This window comes from Dioszegia hungarica (genome assembly GCF_025882075.1).
Source record: "Dioszegia hungarica strain PDD-24b-2 chromosome Unknown MKK02contig_8, whole genome shotgun sequence".
NCBI classification, from domain to species: Eukaryota; Fungi; Basidiomycota; class Tremellomycetes; order Tremellales; family Bulleribasidiaceae; genus Dioszegia; species Dioszegia hungarica.
This window is the reverse complement of record NW_026515770.1, coordinates 4,713,329-4,735,446: the sequence shown is the minus strand read 5'-3', so window position 1 is coordinate 4,735,446 and position 22,118 is coordinate 4,713,329. Positions and strand designations below refer to the sequence as shown.

The 22,118-nt window shown below is 57.4% G+C and overlaps 9 protein-coding genes across 9 annotated transcripts; 4 read left to right on the top strand and 5 right to left on the bottom strand.

The window, feature by feature from the left end:
• Window positions 1-398: 398 nt before the first annotated feature.
• MKK02DRAFT_45562 (uncharacterized protein) lies at window positions 399-2,404 on the bottom strand (the record flags this gene model as incomplete). Its single annotated transcript, XM_053093488.1, has 2 exons — window positions 399-2,000; window positions 2,060-2,404. The coding sequence occupies 2 exons, from the start codon at window positions 2,402-2,404 to the stop codon at window positions 399-401; spliced, it is 1,947 nt and encodes a 648-aa protein (XP_052946630.1).
• A 547-nt stretch (window positions 2,405-2,951) lies between these two features.
• MKK02DRAFT_33950 (uncharacterized protein) lies at window positions 2,952-5,647 on the bottom strand (the record flags this gene model as incomplete). The annotated part of the gene is made up of 13 exons (XM_053088820.1): window positions 2,952-3,093; window positions 3,161-3,311; window positions 3,364-3,457; window positions 3,508-3,617; window positions 3,664-3,752; window positions 3,808-4,094; window positions 4,145-4,276; window positions 4,325-4,490; window positions 4,549-4,698; window positions 4,745-4,890; window positions 5,004-5,238; window positions 5,293-5,455; window positions 5,503-5,647. 13 exons carry the CDS (start codon window positions 5,645-5,647, stop codon window positions 2,952-2,954), a joined length of 2,010 nt encoding a protein of 669 aa, XP_052946629.1.
• A 340-nt stretch (window positions 5,648-5,987) lies between these two features.
• Window positions 5,988-7,467, top strand: MKK02DRAFT_45560 (cyclin-like protein; the record flags this gene model as incomplete). Its single annotated transcript, XM_053093487.1, has 7 exons — window positions 5,988-6,145; window positions 6,195-6,327; window positions 6,376-6,513; window positions 6,592-6,926; window positions 6,976-7,172; window positions 7,218-7,306; window positions 7,354-7,467. The coding sequence occupies 7 exons, from the start codon at window positions 5,988-5,990 to the stop codon at window positions 7,465-7,467; spliced, it is 1,164 nt and encodes a 387-aa protein (XP_052946628.1).
• Window positions 7,468-8,552: 1,085 nt separating this feature from the next.
• MKK02DRAFT_25270 (G-protein gamma subunit) lies at window positions 8,553-8,976 on the top strand (the record flags this gene model as incomplete). The annotated part of the gene is made up of 3 exons (XM_053087012.1): window positions 8,553-8,677; window positions 8,725-8,761; window positions 8,836-8,976. The coding sequence occupies 3 exons, from the start codon at window positions 8,553-8,555 to the stop codon at window positions 8,974-8,976; spliced, it is 303 nt and encodes a 100-aa protein (XP_052946627.1).
• A 611-nt stretch (window positions 8,977-9,587) lies between these two features.
• Window positions 9,588-10,699, top strand: MKK02DRAFT_45558 (uncharacterized protein; the record flags this gene model as incomplete). The annotated part of the gene is made up of 2 exons (XM_053093486.1): window positions 9,588-10,107; window positions 10,158-10,699. The coding sequence occupies 2 exons, from the start codon at window positions 9,588-9,590 to the stop codon at window positions 10,697-10,699; spliced, it is 1,062 nt and encodes a 353-aa protein (XP_052946626.1).
• Window positions 10,700-13,232: 2,533 nt separating this feature from the next.
• On the bottom strand, window positions 13,233-15,071 carry MKK02DRAFT_45556 (uncharacterized protein; the record flags this gene model as incomplete). Its single annotated transcript, XM_053093485.1, has 4 exons — window positions 13,233-14,074; window positions 14,122-14,511; window positions 14,570-14,870; window positions 14,949-15,071. 4 exons carry the CDS (start codon window positions 15,069-15,071, stop codon window positions 13,233-13,235), a joined length of 1,656 nt encoding a protein of 551 aa, XP_052946625.1.
• A 481-nt stretch (window positions 15,072-15,552) lies between these two features.
• Window positions 15,553-17,158, bottom strand: MKK02DRAFT_45555 (uncharacterized protein; the record flags this gene model as incomplete). Its single annotated transcript, XM_053093484.1, has 3 exons — window positions 15,553-15,630; window positions 15,667-16,156; window positions 16,206-17,158. The coding sequence occupies 3 exons, from the start codon at window positions 17,156-17,158 to the stop codon at window positions 15,553-15,555; spliced, it is 1,521 nt and encodes a 506-aa protein (XP_052946624.1).
• Window positions 17,159-18,219: 1,061 nt separating this feature from the next.
• MKK02DRAFT_45553 (uncharacterized protein) lies at window positions 18,220-19,881 on the bottom strand (the record flags this gene model as incomplete). The annotated part of the gene is made up of 4 exons (XM_053093483.1): window positions 18,220-18,927; window positions 19,008-19,446; window positions 19,501-19,564; window positions 19,869-19,881. 4 exons carry the CDS (start codon window positions 19,879-19,881, stop codon window positions 18,220-18,222), a joined length of 1,224 nt encoding a protein of 407 aa, XP_052946623.1.
• Window positions 19,882-19,958: 77 nt separating this feature from the next.
• Window positions 19,959-22,085, top strand: MKK02DRAFT_27355 (uncharacterized protein; the record flags this gene model as incomplete). Its single annotated transcript, XM_053087334.1, has 6 exons — window positions 19,959-19,983; window positions 20,045-20,083; window positions 20,139-20,303; window positions 20,358-20,421; window positions 20,473-20,500; window positions 20,556-22,085. The coding sequence occupies 6 exons, from the start codon at window positions 19,959-19,961 to the stop codon at window positions 22,083-22,085; spliced, it is 1,851 nt and encodes a 616-aa protein (XP_052946622.1).
• Window positions 22,086-22,118: the final 33 nt, after the last annotated feature.

The window sequence follows — 22,118 nt, the reverse complement described above, 5'->3', positions numbered from 1 at the left end:
TCGACGCCCATCGCATCACTCGTTGCGGAAAGTTGAGGTACAGGTTCTAACGATATTGATGATACACTCAATGCTCATCTACACATCGGATAAGAGAAGGTCCATAACGATATGTCTGATACCTCGCCACTTCACCACTTGAAAAGCTTCCCCTTCGCCCAGCAAATCACCAGTGTGTCACTTAAACACCTCTCAGCTCGACAACATCCTCTCTCCCCGTCCTCGAGGTATGATTTCGCTTGGCCTCGGATCATCTGAAGGAGTCGAGCAAAGTTCGCATTCACTCCCCGCACTACAATTTGGAAAGACGTACTTCTCTATCAATACGCCTGCAAGTGTCTCCCACAAGAGAGATGCTCGATCCCGGGGGCGCAAGCTGAAACTCAATGCATGATCGACTAATCCAGCGCACGTGGACGAGTAATGACCCAAAGCCCGTCCACTTCGTTCCAAGCCCAAAAGCAATCAGGCCTATGTGATTTGTGCTCATTGAATCCGGCATCGTCATCACTCTCGACGTCATCACGCCCTCCGGCCAACCTTGTCTCGCTCACCCCTGGCCACCATTGCGGATCGTACCCTTGGAAGGTGCTGCGGTGGTGGACTCGGTGATCTACCGGTTCCCAGTATGTGGGCTGTCCACAAGGTTCCTTGATGAGGCCGATGAGCGTCCAGCTTCGTTTTGGCGACCGTGACAAACTTTTTTTGGCGACCGCATCGTAAAGTGCTTGCTCTTCGTCGTGCGTCCTTGTCACCCAGGCAGATTTCGAGCCTCGTATCTGCCTACGTCCGCACCTTCCGTCCGTACCGGCACCGTCTTCGTCTGACATCGCCCCATCTTCAGCCTCATTGGGCGCGGCGTTGGATTTCGATCCAAGAGGCGGATACGCTGGCAGGTCCTCGACCATCCGAGTGGCGGAAACGCCCGCATGATTGTTACCGCTATCTTGGCCACTCAGTTGCGTTGGCAATGCCCATGGCGCACCCCCAACAGGCCTTCTGAACACGGGCTCAGTTCGCTCCACAGCTATCTCTGTTGCCTCAATATCTCCGGCCGACTCTCCGATAAAAGCTGGCGATTCGAGGGGAGCATGCTGGCGGGATGGGGGAAGAACGGGGTCGTCCTGTGACGCGCGCGCGTTAGCGATGAGTTCGCAACTCTGCTGGCGGGTGAGGACTGGAGTGTATGTTCCGCCGCCATCGTCTGTCTCGACGGTCTCGGGGTGGCTGGTGTCGTCGGCGGGGCACTTGGCGCTGACATGATCAGCCGTGTCGATCGTAGGCTGCGGCGGCTGATGCGAGTCAGATTTCGGCAGCTTGCGGCGATTCTTCTTCTTCTTCTTCTTCTGCGATTTCGCTGCGAATGGCGCCTGCGCGGACGAGTTGGCGGCCGTGACGGTCGATTGGAGCCGCTCCGCCAAGAAGCTTCGGAGCCGCCTCATCGCATCCACCACGCTAGGCTGTGCCTCTTCGCCTACTGGGGCACACACAGCGTTTCTTACATTGTCCTGTGTCTGCCCGTCCGTAGCTGCCTCCGTAAGTGCCTCGCGAAGCTGCGTCAAGAGCGACAACTCAGCCACCAAGTGCTTGTGCGACTTGACAACCGTATCGACTTTGCCCTCCGTCGTGACAAGGTCCGCCCTGGCTTCTTGGTAGACTTTGTCGTAAAAGTCATCAAAATGCGCATTCCACATCTTTGCCGTCTCCGCTTGGCTCGCCTCCGCCGCCTCTCCCTCCATTTGGCAAATTGCCCTCATTCCCTCGAGTCTGATCGGGCCGCTCGCTGCGAAAGCCTCTCCGTACGCCTCGTTGACATCGATGAGAGCGAGGGTCCCTTCGGCATTGGCAGCTGTCCACGCATCCTGCCTGGTTCGACACTCATCGGACAGTGCGAGAGCATAGTGGAACAGCTCAGCAGGTAAGGCTGTCTTGAGGGCGGCAATATCATCAGGCTCCAGACCGGCGATTGTCTGCTTGGCCACTTCCACGTTTGTGCATGGCTGAACCATCCACTCATCGCGATGCACAGCTCCCCCGCGATCGGAATGGTGATATTGACCGAGTCCCGGAAACGGGACGGGTTGGCTTTGGCCTCTTCCCTGTGAGCTATGAGCAGCTCTTTGCCTCTCTCATAACCCTCGCGAGCCTCGTCCAGGAAGGTAAGTCGGTCGTCGTATGAGAGAGGCACAGTGGATAGGTCTAGGCTCTCATCTCCGGGCCGGCGGGTAGGGAGCCCACTGAAGACAGGTTGGCTGTTCTTCGCCTTGAACCTTTGAAGTCGCTCTTTGATGGTGAGAGTTTTTCTCTCCAGGCTTGCCGAGACCTCCTGGGGCCCGAGAGTGAGCTCGAAACCCCCTCCAGGTTTGGGCCGAAGCGCGGAGTTGGGCGCCATAGCGAATGGCATGATCGTGGAAGTTGGTCTGGACATGATCTGAGTACGGGTGGAAGGGGAATGTGCTGACTAAAATCGCCCGAACATCCCCCTCACATACGTCGCCAGCGAGCGTCTTGCCACCACCCGAAGCGAAACGTCAAGACAAAGGATACCGCAATCAGGTCAAACGCTATAGGAGTCGAAAGCCGTCAAAGGAAAGTCAGACGTTGTAACACGTAACTCGCAATCCAGTCTACCCCTTTCATTACGCCTAAACTGGGCGAAGGGCTATCTGGAGGCTGTGCACGTCAGTGGAATTCCATGATTTTCAGTAGCCCCCTAACATTCCTTCTGGTAATGTCGATACTCCCCACTTCTCCTCTGGACAGGTCGAGCTCGGAGTAGGGGGTTGAGAGTAATATCAGAATATAGTTTGCGCGAGTCAGCAGTCAGTCCTCAATACTACCCCGCGAGACGTGATCAGTGATTCGAGGTCATATTTGAATCCGGCCGGACATTCTATACCGCATAAGATGCTCCTCGATCCGAAATGCTCCATCTCTGTCCCTCAGACCTTCTATTCCACGTCCTGGACACCGCTGTACGATTCCAGCTTACCGCTCGCGGCCTGCCAGTCCATCGTCCCGTTTACAATGGCATGTACGACCTCGATGACCGTGTCGATAGGGCCAATCAACTGAGATGTCGAGTCTCGTTCACTAAGATGTCAGCTTTCGCCCTTGCTCTCGGTAGTTTACGATGACCAAAGTGAATATGAAAACTCACCGAAGTGTCATAGTGCCCTTGGTGAGAGAGGCAAAGTCAACAGTGCACCCGAAAGGCGTACCGAGCTCATCGTTCCTAGCGTATTTCTTGCCGATGGAGGCGGACGAGTCGTCTACTCGAGACGCGATACCGATCTTGCGCATCTTGCGAGCTGACTATCAGCACCGATCCTTGGGCGTTCACAGTCTGACGAAGAGACCTACAGATGTCGTGGATGAGAATACGAAGTTGAGGGTCTTGCGAGATAGTGACGATAAGCACCTTGATAGGCGCCACAAGGGAGGGGAGGGAGAGGACCTGACACGTCAGCTGAGCTCGCCAATAACCGAAGGCGTTTGGCAGCTTACACCACGAGCCTTGTCCTGTTCTCGAGCCCAGTACGAGTGCTCGAGCAGAGAGTAGAGGATGCGGCCGATACCGAATGAAGGTTCAATGACGTTGGGGATGAATTCGCGCACTTGCGCATCAGCACAAGCACTCCCACTGCCGACTTGGAAGCTTACTGTATTCAGTCTTTGTGACGGCCTCCACCTTGACCAGGTCCGAAGTGATGTCGTATGACTTGCCGTCCGGACATTGGACTGACGAAGTACTGCAAAGTCAGCTTCTTGCTCTTCGCATCTCATCAAAGCTCAGACTGGACCTACCCCTTCTCCGCGAGCTCCTTCTTGATACACTCCAGCTTCTCCTTCTCCAACCCGCTCACAAACTCCTTAACCATCGGCGCGTCCTTCTTGAACCGCATGCCCACGTCCTTGGCGTTCCAATGACACTCGAATGTGTCGACAATCTTGGGCTCGTCAAGTTTTTGCTGGACCCGCAAAGACGCCTTGGTGCGGGCGGCGTGGACCGAGAGATCGTATGCTGATCGGTCGGCGCACCCGACACATTCGACCCAGCCGTATGAAGATTGGATCTCAAAGTCCCAGCAGTCCTAAGGAGTCAGCTTCATTGGCTGGGCAGAGTACAGATCTTAGAGCTTACAGCGGCATAGTGTGCCATCTCGTTTGCCATGTGCTGCCTGCATCGCATCCGCTTGGGGTCGATACCGATCTTCTCCAAGAATAGCTGAGTGCGAGCAAGGAAGTAGCCGAGAGTCTCGTTGTCAACGACTTTCTGCCCCATGTCAGCTATTGTCCGCCTATCGTGTACCTGGCAGCTGACCTTCTCGACTGCCTCCCCGACGGTCATCTGCGTCAACTCCGTGCGACCCTCCTGTTGCACCTCCTTCGGTAACAGCGTCAAGACAACATCCTTGACCTCCTGGAATCGAGCGTGGCGCTTGTCCAATGGGTCGACGTAGTGCTCAATCTCGGCCATGGTGAATTCTCTGGCTGCATCAGCTGCGGTATCCTGGCGGAAAGGCGGGGGGATGCGCGGTAGCTCACCGGACTCGCAGCAGACCCTGCTTGGGCGCAATCTCATTCCTGAAACTCTTACCGATCTGGGCGGACGCGAAGGGGACACGGCCGTTGTTGAATTCGAGGAGACGGCCAAAGTTGACGAAGTGCCCCTGCGCGGTCTCTGGGCGGAGGTAGCTGAAGAGTCAGCGGACTTTCTGATGTTCTAGACCGTGCAGCATACCCCTTGATCTGACCGGTAGGACCGATGTTACTCTCGAACATCAAATTGAACTCGACGGGCTCGGTCAATTCGTTGTTGGTGGTGGGATTGCGAATGTTGTATTTGCGGATGAGCTCGCCGAGCTGGGGACCGTTATAGTCGTCAATCTACAAATCAGCTCTGTCCTCCCCTCTCTCGCGCTTCGACCTGGTCTGAGGACCCGCTGGACCTGCCTTTCCCTGGATTTCCGCCCTTCTATCCTGCCCAGGCCTCGACTCACTTTGGCCAAGATATACTCGATATCTGTCACGACCTCATCATCCAGCCTGATCGCCTCCGACTTGACATTCTTCTTCTTCTTGGCCTTCTTCGGATCCTCATCCTTGACCTCCTTTGCCTTCTCGCCTCGGGCCTCCGTGTTGCCCTTCAGCCTTCCCTCGAGGACGGCTTCGACGAGGTGGTCCGCTCGGTAGATCTCGCCAGTCTGGACATCCTTCACCATCCAGTCGGTGAATCTATGGCGTCAGCTCTGTCCTCTGATTGACTGCTTCCAGCAGAAGGGAACTGACTTGTCAACATGGCCCGAAGTCTTGAGAACATCGGCAAGAGTCATAATGGTCGTATCCAGCTCCAACATGTCCTCCTCGATAATGTAGTGTTTCCTCCATGCGTCAATGACGTTCGCCTGGAGACCCGAGCCGGTCGGCCCATAGTCATACAGACCTGCGACACCTGCGGCTTCAGCTTTGGCTCTCCAAGGCGCGTTCCAGCTGACGTACCGCCATAAATCTCGAACGATGGGGCGAAGAAGAACCGCCTCAGAAGCAGCGCATCCAGTGCGGACTTGTCGAAGGCATGTGCGGTCTTGTTGGTCGGCACAGCGAGCTCCGAGGGGGTGTTGGTGGACGCTGCGGCGGCAGACATGACTTTGGTGGTGTGGAGATAGCGGACGGCGGGAGCTGTGGGTCTGGCGAGTAGGGTTTTGAATGGGGATAAGTAGGATGTTGCTTTTGCTGTTCTTATAGCTGCGTTGAGCATACACCTGTTGGATAAGAGTGGTATGGATGGTAGCAGGGGTTGAGCAGAGCCAACTTTTGAGTCGCTGCTTTGGCTGGCTTGGACTTTGTAGGATGACGTGGCACCACCTCCACCTCCACTTGCCAATGCCTCTGTTGACAAGGACCTTCTACCCCTCTTCCGCCCACACATAAGCCATGATAAGATAGCAACTCAGACCTCCCAAACGACGCGCACCATCAACAGTATGCGCCCGCTACGGAAGTCCGAAAAGCAATGGCTATTCCCAGCCTGGACGCTGCAGCAAACGCCCTCGCAAGAGGCTGGGATGACCTATGAGCAGGAGCTGCAGAAGCGGGCCCTAACCATCGACTATATCCGCAGCTTGGCGATGCGCGTCGAGCTGTATGTTGACCATGCTAAAGCTCATAAAGCTCTAGCTGACGGACCGCAGGCATGCTGAGATCGCGGACGAGCATTATCCCGAACTGAACGAGGCCAGCCGCGCCAAGGGCGTCTTGACTCTGGCAGCGACGATGGTACACCGGTTCTACATGCGTCGGGCTATACAAGACTTTCCGCCCGAAGTAAGTGGGAGGCTCCGATGGTACCGTAAAAGTTAAGCTGAACAATAGATCATGGCAGCGACCATCCTCTTTATCGCCTCCAAGATTGAGGAGGAGCCGCTCAAGCTGCGGCATATTGTCAATGCCTGTCTGGCGAAATTTGACAGAAATCTCAGTCTACGATGGGAGCCCACCGGAGATCACGGAGTGAGCATATCCCTTCGTGTTCGGACCATGATCTGGACCAGGCTGCAAGGAAAGCGAGCGTCTGACTGACTGATGTAGCCACCTCCGTCAGCAGCTTATCAGAGCTGGGAGAGGGACATCCTCATCGTTGAGGAGCTCACGCATGAAGCGCTCTGCTTCGACATGATTGTGGATCAACCGTGGCCGGTGCTATACCGCGGGGTACAAGGGTTGGACGCGTTATGGACGGATCAGGGCGGACCGCCGTCGTATCTCCTAGCTGGAGGACCCGAAGATGAGGCGATGAAGGCGGAGCCAGTAGAGGACGCCGAAGAAGGAGAAGTAGAAGAGAAGAAGCCAGAGGCCGACCTGAAGAAAGGAAGAGTCACCGAGTCGAGGATACTGACTCTTGGCTGGGCTATCCTGCATACCCTGTAAGTTCCTGCCTCGCCACCTTGACAGAAGGACGTGCTCATGACTCAGCTACATGTTCCCTCTACCTATCTTGTACCATCCCAACATCATCGCATTCGCTTGCTTCCGCATAACGATGAAGCTGCTTCTACCGGACGACGAAACGATGCCTTCATGTCTAGACGTTTTGGCCGACCGGTTCGGCCTGGAAGCAACACCTTCAGCGAAGAATGGGGACGAGGCCGGCGACATGGAGCTTGTCGAAGGTATGTGATGTCGCTATACGATCTTGAAGCCAGCTGATCAGTCAGCCTGCACCCAGCATATCCGCGAGTTCGCTGCAGTCGACCTTCAGATCAAGGGAGATCAGATCCTGCGAGTATTGTGGGATTGGGTTGCCGTGCGTTGCCTGTATCCAGGAGCGAGATGAGGGAGCTGATAAAGCAGGATGATCCACACAATCCGCCAAATACACAGAAACGCTTCTTGTCCCCTCAGCCCTCTTCGCCTTTCATCACGACCGACGAGATCAAAATTGAGCCGAAAGCCGAATTCGCCTAGAGTAAGACCTGACACCCTAAAACATCTGTAGCATCACCTCATAGAACACCAAGTGCATATAACAACCCATCCATCCCTACGATACTATATGTTCAGAACCCGAGTCAAAACCCCCCCACCAGCCCGCCCCTCAAAGAGGAAGACGGGCACAGGGGGGTCTCCGGCTTATATCAAGGTCTTGCTGCCCCGCCTCTCGCGTACCCGAAAGCACTAAAGAAGACGGGGAAGTGGAGTTGGTCTGTCCGGGCTCGCGGGGTACCGCCGCGTCATGGAGGGATGCGGCAGGGCCCGATCAGGTTGATCGGGTCGCGAGCGGAGGGCTGAGAGGGAGGGGAGGGCAGGGGTATTAGCGTGATGAGCGAGGTCAAGCCGTGACGCGCGCGGCAAGGTCATGGTCGGTATTTGCGGCCAAGCCAGCGAGCCGTTGCTTGGTTCGACTGGCAATGATGCGAGCTTGCATCGTCTGGACGCTTCAACAAAGACGAAGGTGAAGGTGAAGTGAGGAGAAGGCTGAGCGAAATTTGGCTGGCAGATTCAAACGCGGTCTCACGCCTATCTCGAGCAGGAGGAATAGGCGGAAAATCTGGGCGATAGGCTAGGCCGGCTCGCCGAAGATTAGGCGCAGAGAGCTCTTTAAGCTTTTGAGGCGTTTTCCATTACGTTACCAGCTTCTAGCACGGAACAGGCGATCGTCGAATGCATCCTATCTTCTCTCCAAACCCTCACCCCTCATCTATATCATGGGAAACGTAAAGTTAGTATAGTTCGGCATCAACAACTCAACAACCAAACGGACACCTCCTAATCGACACAGCGGCGCAACCACTTACTCTCATCTCGACTATCCACCGATAAGGTCCGTCCCCGAGTGGGTCTACGCCGACTTGAAAGCCCACATATTCGACCCCGGCCGCCCTCCCACTCCTGACTCCATTACCGGCCACGAGGACTGCGATCCCGAACACTGCCTCGGCGCGCAAAAAGTCATCCAAGACAGACTTGAACGGGAGCTCAGACGCGAGCGCGATCGTCTTCACAACAACTACCCTTCCACCCCCGGATCCCCCGGTTACCCATCTATAGCCATGTCGAGCCGGCCGCACAAGGTGACCATGGCGGAGCTCAAGCTCAGGCGGTTGACGGAGCACAACACGAGGCTGAGGGAGGATCTGGCGAGGCCTAGGATGAAGATCAGTGACGCGAGCAAGACGTGAGTCGATCCTCTCATCTTTCTGCGGCAAGTCACTGACAACTCAGTCTTCTGGACTATGCGACTACCACCAGGGACCCACTCGTAAGCTCCGGATTCCAGCAATGTGCCTTGACAATGTCATTGCGCTGCCAAGGCCTGAAGCTGACAATGCACAGATCCAATCCGTTTGGGGTCCGCCAGAGAAGGGAAAAGACCCGTACGCGCCAGTACAGGCAGAGGGCGGTTGTTGCTCTCGTGAGTTCAGTTGCACCCTTGCGATTCAAGGGGCACGGGAACTGATATCCTCAGTGATGTAATCCTCCACCCGCATCCTTTCCACCCTTCCTCTCCCTCTACTTCGCCCAACCCCCGCTCGACCTCCGCCGCATACATTGCATGATTGTACCTTCATTACAGTATTCTGGGCTTTTAATCTGTATCGCATGCTACCTCTGTAGCATTCTGACTGGCGCGGATAGGCGCTGGCACGACCCCTTACTGGCATGAGCAGAACCTAATCAGGCCGGAGGGAGTCAGCTGGCTAGTCAGCTGATGAGGCACGTGAAGGACGGGAAGCGAGTAGAGTGAAGAGGTTTGGCTGGTTGCGGAATGGGCTACCCCCTTTTCTGCTTCGAGCAACAGCCATGTTGTGCCTCATCTTCTCATCTCGTACTTGGCGGTTCTCCTGTCCAGCCACAGGAGCCACTTGTTGGGCATGGTATCAGTCTATCAGAGGCCCGGCCAGCATACCTCCCCCACCTTGTGGTTTACGTCAATGCCTTTGCGTCATCGGCCCAACTCTGCCTCGCGCGGCCATGATGATCGTCCGATCTTTCCAGTGATACTTCTCCTTTGACTTTGACTTGCATCTCAGCTCACTCAGCCTGAGACCACTCACTATCCTGTCTACCGCTGATATCAAACCAGCATGAATCTCGACTACTTGCGCGAAACGATCGCGTCCCACCCCACCCGGCCGATCATCCACCACCTCAACGCCGATACTTCCTGGCTCCTCCAAATCCCCATCCCCTCCTCCTCCGCCCCCTCCTCGTCCACCCCCGCTCGGAGATACTACAACATCCTCCTCGACCCCTGGCTCTCCGGCTCCCAGTCCGACGTCGCCTCGTGGTTCTCCCAACAATGGCACGCCACACCATCGGCCTACGGCTCCATCGCCGAGGTGCAGGACCTGTGCGCGACCGTTGAAGCCATCGCCGCCGGTGATAATTCGAGAGTCAAGGCGGACGGGAAGAATTACTTTGACGCGGTGGCGATCTCGCATGAGTTTACAGATCACTGTCATCGGCAGACTCTGGAGGAGGTGGATAAGAGTGTACCGGTGTTTGCGTGGGCGAAGGCTGCCAAGTTGATCAGGGGCTGGAAGTGGTTCAAGAATGTAGTGGAGATACCCGCGTTCAACAAGGACTGGAGACAAACGAGCAATGGTGAGCTGCCTGTTCACAGGGTGATTTCGGTTCAGTAAGCTGACATTCAGATCCTTTACCTGAGTGGCTCGGAATCGGACGCCTCTTCAACGAGTCAGACGGGCTATACTATCACGCCGCCCTAACCATCACCTTTGCCCTCTCCCCCTCCTCTCCCGCCGAAGTCGTCATCTACACTCCACACGGGTTGCACGCGCCCACCCTCACTCCTATCCCACTCGCTGATCCGCCCGTCCGACCCCTCTGCCTCCTGCACGGGTTGCACGACGTCCACCTCGACTGGCGGCAGCAGCTGAACCTCGGCGCACACCATGCGCTAGCAGCCCAGCGGATGTTGGGCGCCAAGTACTGGATGGGGACGCACGACGAGGATAAGAAGGGGACAGGGGTCGTCAGTTGGTTCTTGAGACGAAAGTGTTATTCGGTGGATGAGGCGGTGGAGAGGGAGATGAAGACGGCCGAGGCGGAGACGGAGAAGGCGGGCGCGGTGGATCGGGGAGAATGGGATGAGAAGAAGGGGAAGTGGCATCCGACGGGGTGGAGGGACATGGGGAATGGGGAGGCAAGGGTGTTGAGGGAGGATGGACTATAACAGAGCACTGTTACGCGGGGCTTCCAGCTCGCGAGCTGCAGGCAGTCATGAGATGGGATCAAGTTGTATGTAATCATCTGATGGTATGGCAGTACTCATTGTTCTCACTCATGGTCTTCAGTTTCGCCAGCAGGCTGATGTGAACGTAATGGTATCCATCGACTGTAGCGGCTGCTAGCAAGATATGTACCGCTACAACGCGGATGCCGCCGAAGCTGATGCGCGTACTCTGCTCGACACCCACATCGGAATCTCCTCCCTCTTCTTCCGGTCCATCTTCGGCACCACGGTGCCCAAATAATCCCTCGCGTCGTAGATTTGCCCCCAGAGTGCCGCCGTCGTCATCTCCTCAGCGGCTGTACCCTCAGTCGCGTTCGTAGTCGCGGCCTCCGTCGGCACATCTCCGAGTTCGATTTCGGGGTACAGGCCGGAGTACAGACTGTCGTCGCCACCGTCTCCCATGGCAGAGGCCGGCATGACTGACTCTGACTCCCCGAATCCGAGTTCTCTCGCCTTCTCCTGTAGAGCACTGCGAAAGTTTGCCGGGCTCTGTGAGCGTTGACACACGTCCCACAGAGACTCGCGCACCGCCTCTGCCGTGTTTGACCCGTTGGAATAGCGGCTGGCAAGCTCACTGATGAACGTGCGCAAGTGCGTCACTTCCTTCAGCACATCACGTCTGTTGGCTTCGAGGTGGACATCGCACTGTGGGTCGACGAGCATCGTGAAGCCGGGCTTTTCCTCTCTGCCTCGAATGGTCCCGATGCTCTGGGTCGGCGTACCGGTCTGTGGACGTACACGGAAATCTCCAGCGCAGTATGTGCAAGTCACCGATAATTGACCAGGAGACCACTTGTCCGCGAGTGTGACTGAGTTGGAAGTGGGGCGAGAGGTTCGTGAACGGTGAGTCCCGGAAAGATTCTTGATCATGTCTGTAAGATGATTGAGGATGGACCTGAGCTTGAGACACGAACGTGAGCCGGATTTTCGAGTCGAATCCTGGGTCGGTTGAAACCCGGGGCCCTGAGCTCAATCACGTTGGTCATAGTGAGTGGTTTGGGGAGGATAGGGATGTTGGCAGAGGCTGTTCGACTGTTGGTATAGGCCGGGTGATGAGGATAGAGCTGATGAGTATAGATGTGAGATGGTGGGGTTGAGGTGTAGGATGAGTAGGGATGAGCAGAATATGCGTACGTGGGAGGTCAGGCTATGGTAGGCTGGCCCATCCCGGTTGGGGTCGGAGACACGACTCAAAGGAAGCTTCCCAGACGCGTAGCAGCAAGGCTCAAACGCGTAAGAGCTTTTTCGACAATGGAAGCTCGCAGGCATCAAGTGGCGGCACCACCACACAGCATCATCGCACAAAGGTCCGAGAGCTGCTCGTGCCATCCACCGTGATCTGTGCCCTACACTTTCGATAATAGATCCGCCACTCGATCCGCCACACAGCCTGCGGAAATGCCAACACATGGTAGCGCTCCATTCTTGCCTGTCTGCAAGAACATGGGCGTGATCAGGATCATAGCTATACATGCACATCTTTTCCTACTTCCCAGGCCCCGCCAATGTCATATCCGCCACCCAGCAAGTCACAGCGGCGCTAGGTTGTCCCTGGAGTAGAACCGTCCGCGCTCTGGGCCACCCACATCTCCCTTTCGACCCGGTTTCTGGGATCGTATCCGGGCATTTCCTTGCCGAGGCAGTCCCTTGACTCCCGTAGAAGTTTCCACAGCTGGGGCGCGCCCAGTTCGGACCACTCCAGACCGCCTGCCATCCCCACCGGTACATCCTCCAGCGCAGGGTATTAGAGAGACCCGTCCGTCCCGCGCCCATTCGATCGCCTTTTGGCCAATCGCGAAAGCGAGCCGTTGATCCAGTGCGTCAGCGAGGAAAACCGGCTTCTGGTATCAAGCCGATTTTGAAAGTCGTCGAGAGCCTGGTGGAAGGCGTGTCTGGTCTGTGAGTCTTTGCACAGGTCCCAAAGGGACTTGTGGATGTCCTCTTTCGCACTCAATCTGGCGGCGCGGGAGGTACTCGGAGCCGCAGTGTAGCAACCGGCGAGTGCACTGATGACCTTATTGAGAATTCCCATCTCGGTCGCCTTGAAGGTTTTCGTCTGGACCTTGAGATGCGAATCGCAGAAGGGATCCGCAGACGGGTCATTGAGAGGAACTGAGACAGGGCCCCGGACTGCCTCCACCGTGCTGTCCGTACCAACCGTCAAATGAAGGTGGCAGATGCTGCACGTCGGCTGATCAGCATCCCATGTTGCGGCGAGTGTGTACATGAAGGGGTTGGTTGACGAAGTGGTCGAGGTTGACTGGGTTATGTGGGTGAGTGTGGGGTTAGTGGGCGCTGGGAATGTGGTATAATGTCGGATTCGACAGCGAAAGCATGGCCAGCAGCGACAAGGCGCAGAGGCATCAGGAGTCAGAAGTAAAGGATGAACCTCACACCCGTGTCAGATGGGAGAGATCAATGGAAGACCACTGACAGCGTGGCGCCACATCCATATAACACCGATGTAAAGCACCTAGTCCGAGTCGTCCACTACCTCCTCATCACTACTGTCCGCCCCATCTCCGCTTACTGTACCCCACGTACTCCCTTCAGCCTTTTCAGCAAACAAAGCCCCTCCAGCCTTCTTGACCATCTCCCATGCCTCCTCCCCACCCTGACTCACCCGAGGGACCTCCTTCCTCGGGTAACTCGTGACGATCACAAAGTCTGTGGGCGGCTCGTACCCCGCGGGCGGCCGATCTGGGTCTGATTCCGGGGTGTCAGAGTCGGGTATGAGGAGGGTCTCGGCATAGATAAACAGCCCTTCCGTTGAGCGTCCGGGCGTGAACTGTCGGACGTTCCGACTGGCATTGAGCGGGGTCCGCAGAGCGATACGCAGAGGTCCGTCCGAGGGCGATAAGAGGTGTTTCCGAGCATACCGCCTCCATACCGCCCGCTTCTCCAGCGCATCCACCTTCTCTCGTTCTGCCTTCGCCTTCTGATCACGCTCCGCCGCCTCGCGCGCAGCAATCGCTTCCCGCTCTTGCCGCTCCGCAGTCTCCTTCTGCCGTTGCGCGAGGATCTTGGCTTGATCCCGCTGTGCCGCGGAAGCGAAAGCTCGGTCCTGCTCTTCCCGCAAATGACGCGCTTCTTCGAGGGTAGATCGCTCGCGCTTCATACGCGCCAAAAAGGCGTTGGTTCGGGGGAGGACGGAGGTGGTGAGGGACTGAATGATGGAGGCGGAGGAGGTAGAAGTGGCGGGTGAGCCGGACAGGGTGGCGATGATGGATATTTTCGGAGCAGCGCCAGCGTGGCCCGGAAGGAGGGACATGAAGTAAATCGAGGGGTATGTCGTAGCCAATAGTGTTCCAGCAACTATGACCATCAGCTCTTTGCCCGATCCGCTCAAGAAGGCGGCTCACCCTGATATCCCTCCCGACTCCGTACATCCCCTGCCCAAAGCAAGATCTCCTTTTCCTTCAAGAATCGTACCATCTCCCCATCCGCCAGCGTCTCCCTCTTGAACTTGACATCATCCTCGTGCTCGGCACAGGTGACCAACACCATCCCGACCTTCCCATCTTTCCGCAGTGTGTTGAGGAATTCGCGGTAGGGCCCGATGTAGATCTCGGGGAGGGTACCGGAAGTGGCGGAACATCCAGTGAGCCGCTCGAGGTCCCGGATGTAGGTAAGGGAGGTGGTGGTGGGATCTTGGAGGCGGCGATTAGAGGATGAGGTAGATCGGGAGGTGGTGGGCGGGCGGAGGAAGGGAGGGAGATACCGCAGGAACGTGACAGGCATGGCGTTTCGGACTACTAAATCAGCTGTACGTCCAGCGCTCTTTCCGGGCAGATACAGCAGATAGCTCACTGATGAAGTACCATATCCCGCTGACGACACCCAATGCCAATCTGAACGGGCTCATCACCAGATCCAGCACGCTCATCCCGCCTCCACCGCCTCCGGGAATGCCAGCACCTCCATATCCCGGCTGGGACGGTCTCCTGGGGCGAACGTTGGACCCCGATGGTCTACGGGCACTCGTAGCGGGGCGTTGATCCTCATCGTCCCGACGAAACGCCGCTGGTGGTGTCCTGGCTGACGAAGAAGATCCATCCTGAGCATCGGCTGTGAGAGATCCACCGGATGCAAAGATCTGCTCGACTGTCGCCTATTGGATATCAGCCACTGACTCGAGGCATGACGATCACGGAGTGGCCGATCAGGAGAACAAAGGGGGATCACGGACCTGCACGTCCCACCCATTCTCCCTGAGCAGACGCTCGTCCCTGTCCCTTGCAGCTGTAGTGGTCGATGCCGTAATCGCGCTGAGCTGCTCGAGGGCTGAATGCTGCGCCGGTGTGAGAGACATGGTCGTCGTCACGATGCGATGATATAGTAATAGTCAGAGAGAGAAGCGAACGCGGTAGCTCGAGCGCGCAGCGGTAAACCGGTGACGTGCCACGCCGTGCCTGAGAGGCGGACTTGTCCGAGGTGAGGAATGAGGACCATGAGACCTGGATGAAGGTCCTGTGAGGCTAGGTGTGAGATTGAGCAGCGCCCTCTTCCCAGGCCACTGTGATATCTGCCGGGAGCAGTCCTCCAGCCCTAACTCCACTCCAGAAGGAAGAAAACGATGTCTAGAGAGTCTAGTAGTCCAGGCGGGGATGATCAGCAGCACAGCCCATCACTTCCATAAGACGGGTTCCATAGGACGAAACAGATGCGTGCTCTCTATATCTACACCGAGAATGACCCAGAAGCTTCCCACCAGTAAGCATGTCTTCTGTTTGCCATCACTGCTCGGCCCTCAACCTCTCGCTCGCACGTTCCCCCTGAATCCTTCGCTCCAACTAGAGATACCCCGTGCCGCCCGCCCTCACGCCGCTTGGATCCCCCTTGACGCTCTTCGAGCTCATCCGCTTATGCCTCTACTCCATCCACTCATAGTTCTCCAACTTGGGCACCGGTGGCGTCTCGGCCGTGCGGGGTGTCGGAGTCCTCTCCGACTGCCGCTTATCCCCCACAGACTCCTTAGAGCTCAGCTCTGCCGCCAGGGCTACCATCCCCGCCCATCCCAGCTCATCCACCACGCTCTGTGCTTTCCGCTCGTCCATGCGAGCCCAGGTGCCCTGGACCAGCCTCGCCGTGATATAGTGCCAGGACGACGCATCGCGCATGAGCAGGATCTTGATCTCGACGACGGATCCCCGGGGCGCCGTGGAGGGAAGGACGAGGTATGTCGCTCGCCGGCGGAGCGCAAGGGGCGCGGTATAGGGTAAGAGTGGGGAGGAGGGGGACGGGTACGCGTTGGTCTGGCTGTACTGGTTCCGGATGTACGCGCGATTCTTGGGAGGGGTATAGTACCGGGATTCGCGGGCCTTTGTCGTTGAGGGTGGTTTATCGAAAGAGGGGAGCGTCGGTGATGGTGCCCAAAGGGACTTGAGGTATTCATCACTACTCATCAGCTCATTGTCCGTCCTTGATCGCACGCTGGAGGACTCACCGGAGAAGAGCGCTGGACCCGTACTCCTCAGTTTCCAGATCCGATTCGGTCCCGCTCTCTCCATCCGTCATCCCCGGTTTGCTCCCATAGCTTGGAACGTCCGAGACGATCCTCAGTCCCCTCTCTTCATCCGCCACCCTATCCGCCCTGTCCTTCATATCCTCCAAATGACCTCGGACGAGCCGCTCGAGATACCCGCCAGCCCGCTGGAGGGTCTCCAAAGGGAGTGTAATGGCCGAAGTGTCGGACCGCTCGGCCAGCGAGAATCCGAATTCGAGCTTGATGAAGACCTGGTCGGTCGTGGTGGGAGCGGGACGTTGAACGATGTCAAGGAGTGTAGCGGAGAAAGCAATGGATGAGGGGGAGGGAGTAGCGACCGGCGTGGTGATAACGGGAGCCCGAAGGGATGAGGCGCGCCGCATAGCCGATTGAGATGGGACAGCTGGGGAGGGGGTGGGCGGGATGACACTTGTTCGTGTTCTCTCCCTGTCCTTGCTCCCCAAATTCGCCATTGACGTCGCTTTGTGCACCACCTTTGCCTCTGCGACCGGCGGGAGAGGACGCGGCGGGGCGCAGATAGACACCCGCCTGTCGCAGTCCTCCATCATGGGCAGATCGGGCGTCTGCGGGATGGAGGCAAGGACGGGGGCAGGAGGCTTGGTGCGGACCTTCATGATCCCCCTCCGAGCCTCGCTGGGGGTCCGAACAACCTGTGCGCCTGATCCGAGGGAGGGAGAGAAGTCGGCATCGGCGACTCCGGCGAGCGACGAGTGTGTCCGGTAGTGGCCTCGCGTTGTGGTTGAGGGAATGGCTGAGGCGGATTGGGAGGTGCGAAGGCGGGGAACGGCGGGCATGGCAGGGAGGGGAGGGAGGGGAGCTGTTGCAAAGAAGCGCCATCCTGACCGCTTGGGCTCAGGGCTCGCGCTGGTCGACCGGGGGGAGAAGAGCGACATCTTGTTGAGCTTGGGCGTGACTGTCGAGAACGGGTGAGGTAGATGTGTCAGAAGTCAGATGCCTCATCAGCTCTATATGCAAGCAGTGGTGTTGTCGTCCTTGCGCCTTGCCGACCGCAGCCGGATGTAAGGAGATCCTTCAGTCTCTGAATCTAAAGGATATGCTTTGAAACGACTGGAGCTGGAAGCGATGATCGAGGAGAAGGGAGGGGAGAACTTTCCCTGTTCACCTGTTTCAAATATCCCCCTTACAGCTGTACTCTACACCTATGTCAATCGTTTACATACCTTCCGATCCCAGCCCACCACGCAGTTACCAGCATAGCAACCGACCTGACTACTAAAGGGATAGGGAGGAAGGTTACTCGGACCACAACAAGTTTTTAAGCGCTGCTTAAAGGTCCTGTCACCGCCGTGCACAAAGTCGGCGGTATTGCCGGCGGCATCCCGGGTCTCGAGTCCCTGGCGGAAGCGACATTCCGGGGTACTTGGTCCATCCTGCGTACCCCGTCGGCGGAGCTCTATGAAGTGATCCGGTGGCTGCACCATCCCATCACCTCTGTGGAGCGGCAGGAAGCAGTCATCGCCTATCGGTCGGTAAAGACACTCGTCCTCGGCGACCTGGCGTCGGTCGACCTCCTCGCTCGGGCGCTCATGTCGTACGCCCCCGCGTCCGACTTCTCCCAGGCTGGGCTCGATAGATCGCCCTGCGACGAGTACGGGTGGGCTCATGAGCTATCCCCGGAGTTCGAGGCGCTGGTGCGGTCCGTGGAGCAGCTCGATGTTGAGGTTCTGTATGAGGCAGAGGAGAAGGGCAAGCGCAAGGCGGGACATGATCACAATGCGCGGATAAAGCTGAAGGAGTGCGTGTCGCAGCACCATACACTGTCAGAGATACGCAATAGTCTTTTCATCTAGGTTCATCATGTACATATAATCCTAAGTGCTACCCAATTGATACTGACATTCCACTACTCCCACACCGTAACCATCCGCCCGCCTTACGCCCACTTCTCACTCTGCTTCGGCTCCCCCTCCGCGTCCCACCTCGTCTCCATCCTTTACCGGTCCCCACACACGAGACACCCCAGCCCTCCGCCACCACTCTGGAACACGTACGCCTCCCCTGCACTGCCTCTGACCCTCACCGCCTCCCCATTACCATTCCACATATCGTTTCCCTTCTTCCGAGGTCGCTCGGAACCCTCCAGATACTTGTCCCGCTCCTTCTCCTTCTCCCGACGCGCCTCCGCCGACTCCGAGCCAAGGACAGCCCCCAGATCCTCCGTCAAACCCTTCGCCAGCATCGACCCCATCATCCCCAGCGCCTCGCACAATATATTCCGCCCGCGAGGAAGTTGGACCTCCCACGGTTTGCCAGTGGTGTTCCGCCAGCTGGCTTCGGCGGTATTGAAGAAGAGCCGGGTGCTGGGCGCGGGGTCGGAGAGGGGGATGATCAGAAAGAGACCGTGGTAGGTGATAGACTTGAGCGTCCAGTTCTCCGTACGGGGCTTGTCCAGCTCCGGGTAATAGTTGTAACGGATTCGTTGGATGATCTTGTTGAGCCGTTGGAATGTCGGCTCCTCGTCCAGACCACTTTCGGTAAAGTACCTGACGCAGATGTGGGACGGTCTGAGAGCGCGGAGGAACGCGCAGGGCACCCATACGTCCATGGGGTCCTTGTCCTCGGCCAGTCGCCATTGGTGGAGGAAACGAGGGGTGAATGCAATGTTTTCAACACTGGAGATGAGCTCCCAATCCGCGCCGGACTGGAACCCGCGAGCAAATCAAATGCCTCGATGAGCCGTTGTACCTGTGGATCAGCCGGACTCGTGCTGGGCTTACTCACATGTTTGGGAATGTTGGGGTTGGGCTCGGTGAGGCGGATATTCTGGGTTTTGTACCCCGTCGTGATGGCTTCCCATACCTCCTCATCCCCATTCCCCACCGTCTGAGTCTTGTTCGTCGAGAAGTGTAGGCACTCCTCGTGGAGCAGAAGGGCCTCAAAGCTTTTGATCGCCTTCTGAGCCTTCCGTGTCCTCCCCTTCAGACGTAAGGTTTCCAAGAAGAACTCCCTCTTCTTCCGGGTTTCCTCGGCGGACTTCATGACACCGCTGTCCGCCTTTGAGGCAGCTCGTTTGGCCCGGTCGCGTCCAGCTTCCCGATGGATGCGTTGGGCGCAGGTTTGGATCCGCGGGACGAGGAAAGCGACCAGGGCGGGTGATTTGCAGGAATTGGGGAGCCGGGCGAGGATCGACTCGAGGACGGCGGCGAAAAAGGCTTTGGCGCTGAGGATGAGGCATGATCATAATAGCACGAGCCATGATCAAAATAGCACATACCTGCTAGTCTCAACACTCGAAAGGTCCGGCGCCCATGACCTGATGGGCACGGCGGTGACAGGACCTCTAAGCAGCGCTTAATAAAAACTTGTTGTGGTCCGAGTAATGTCAAAGGCAAGCGAGGTGGTTCATCCCAAGTTGGATTTACTAATGAACGATTAGCTGAATTAGCTTCCGCTAATGGTAAAAGCGATAACGTGAGCGTCCTCGGGGGGCCCCACGCCGACTGCGACTCTGCGAAGGTGGAACGAACAATAAATTCAGAGCGATGCAGAGCTGTCCTCGGCTCCACTACACCTGACCCCACCCCGTAGCGCACCGCTCGACTCATACAGGCCTACTGGTACAGACACAGCCCTCGCGCTCACCTGGAGCATTCATCTTATTTCAGAGATCGCGAGCTTGCCCGAGCACCCTCGCCCATCTCTTTCACCATTCCACTTCGACGTCCGCCCAGCATGGGCGTCAACTCGCCTTTACCCAGTAGGTGCCTTCCCATCTCACTGGAGGCGTCATAATATGTCATCAGGGCTGACCAGCTTAGCCAGGCTCCAGGACGAATCCAGAAAGGCTGCCAAGATCAGTACGCTGATTCTGCCTTTGCATGTGCGATGGGAAGACCAGCTGACAAGGCGCAGTCCGGAGCTTCGTCGACAGCCAGAACAATGGTCTGGACAAGGTCGTCCCTCAATCCGTCCTTCAGAAAGCAGCTGGTTTTGCTATCTTTACCGTTTTCAAGGCCGGCTTCTTGTTCTCAGCGAGGGCGGGCTCCGGGGTTGTTATTGCTCGCACGCCAGACGGAAGTGAGCTGACCTGCCTTCGACGAACCTTTCACAGGCTCAAGCTGATATCTATAGGCTGGTCACCGCCGAGTGCTATTGGTCTTGGTGGATTTGGTTTCGGAGGGCAGCTTGGAGCCGAGTGGGTCTTAGCTTTTGCTGCTGTAAAACGCTATCCGAGCTGATGAGATAGGGTCACAGACTTCCTCATTGTCTTGAATGTACGCTGACAGCTGGCCCTGTAAAGTGACTTTGATGCTTGAGCTGACCTACCAGTCGACTGCTGCCGTCAAATCCTTCATGGCCGCCGGCTCCCTCACTCTCGGCGGCAACCTTTCCGTCGCGGTCGGTCCCCTCGGGCGCAATGCCGAGGGCTCCGGAGCTCTCAATTCCAAAGGCAAAGTCGCCGCGATGTACTCTTACTCGAAAACAAAGGGACTTTTCGGCGGCGTCTCTGTCGAAGGCTCGATCATTCTTGAGCGGCAGGACGCAAATCGGCTTGCGTACGGCGGCAATCCCACAGCCAAGCAGATCCTCAGCGGAACATTCGATGCACCAGACTGGGCACAGGAGCTCATTGATGGCATCGAGAGATGTACGGGACTACCTGGTGGACAAAAGTGGCGGAGCTGGGACGAAGAGGGAGAGGGCGGAGGGATGGGGTACGGGCACGACAGCCCCACAGGGGAGAGGAGCGGGTATGTCTTTGGGGAGGGCGTAGGCGGGCAGGGCAGCCCCAATTCCAAGCCGACAAAGGAAGGTCGGAGGCGAGGAGCGAGCGTAGGCGTATTCGACCAGCCGGTTCAGGCGGCAAGGCCTAGTCCGGCCAAACGGACCTCATCGTTCAATCCTTTCGGATCAGGCTCGTCTTCCCCGAAACGGTCTCCTGCTGTCTCTGGGATGGCGTCGAGCGAGGCGTACAATGCTGGTCTGACGTGGGACTCGGACGGGCCTATGGCGGCGTACGGGAACCGCTCAAGATCCGGCTCTAGCGCGCTGAGACCGGCGATCGACCTCGAGGGGCGCGCGAGGAGCTACTCGGATCCGAAAGCCCGGCGGGGACCGAGGAAGGCGGATGAAGGGTTGCTGGCGGATGAGAGCGAGCTGCGGGACGGGGTAGGGAAGGACCTCAATGCGACATGGGGACAGGCGGACGATCGAGGTCTGTCGAGCGCTTTCGGGCGGCTTCGGGCCAGTACGGTTGGAAGTAACGGGAGTGGGAGCCGGTCGAGATCAAACTCGAAACCTCCATTACCCAGCTTTGAGGAGGACGAGTACACGCCGTACGAGACCGAGTCGAAGTTTGCTGCTCGGTACGGCGGCGGTAACGGATCGTCCTCCTCTCCCCGCCGAGTCAACCTCAACGAGGACACCGACCCCTTCGGCGGCGAATCGTCTACCTCCGGTCTTGCTTTCGAGGCATACACACAACCCACTCGGCCATCCCATTCCCGCAATACTTCGTCCTACTCCAGTCCGAACCGCCGTACTTCCACCCCACCTATCATCACCCTCAAACCAGGCCTCACATCCGGTCTCCCAGAGACAGGCTACGCCCGCGCCATAGCGCTCTTTGATCTCCCGGCCGGTCAAGCTGGAGATCTGGCGTTGAAGAAGGGAGGGGTGTTGTTCGTGATGGACAAGGTGGGCACGGGAGGTGAATGGTGGCGCGGGATGAATAGCAGTGGGGAGGCTGGGATCTTCCCGGCGAATTATGTAGAGGTGGTGGAGATTCCGAAGGAGCTCAAGGGGGGTCTGAGCAGGGGAGAGCTGAAGAAGCGGGTGCCGGGATTGGACTTTGAGTAGTTAGGACAGACGATCAGCTTGTACACGTGGAAC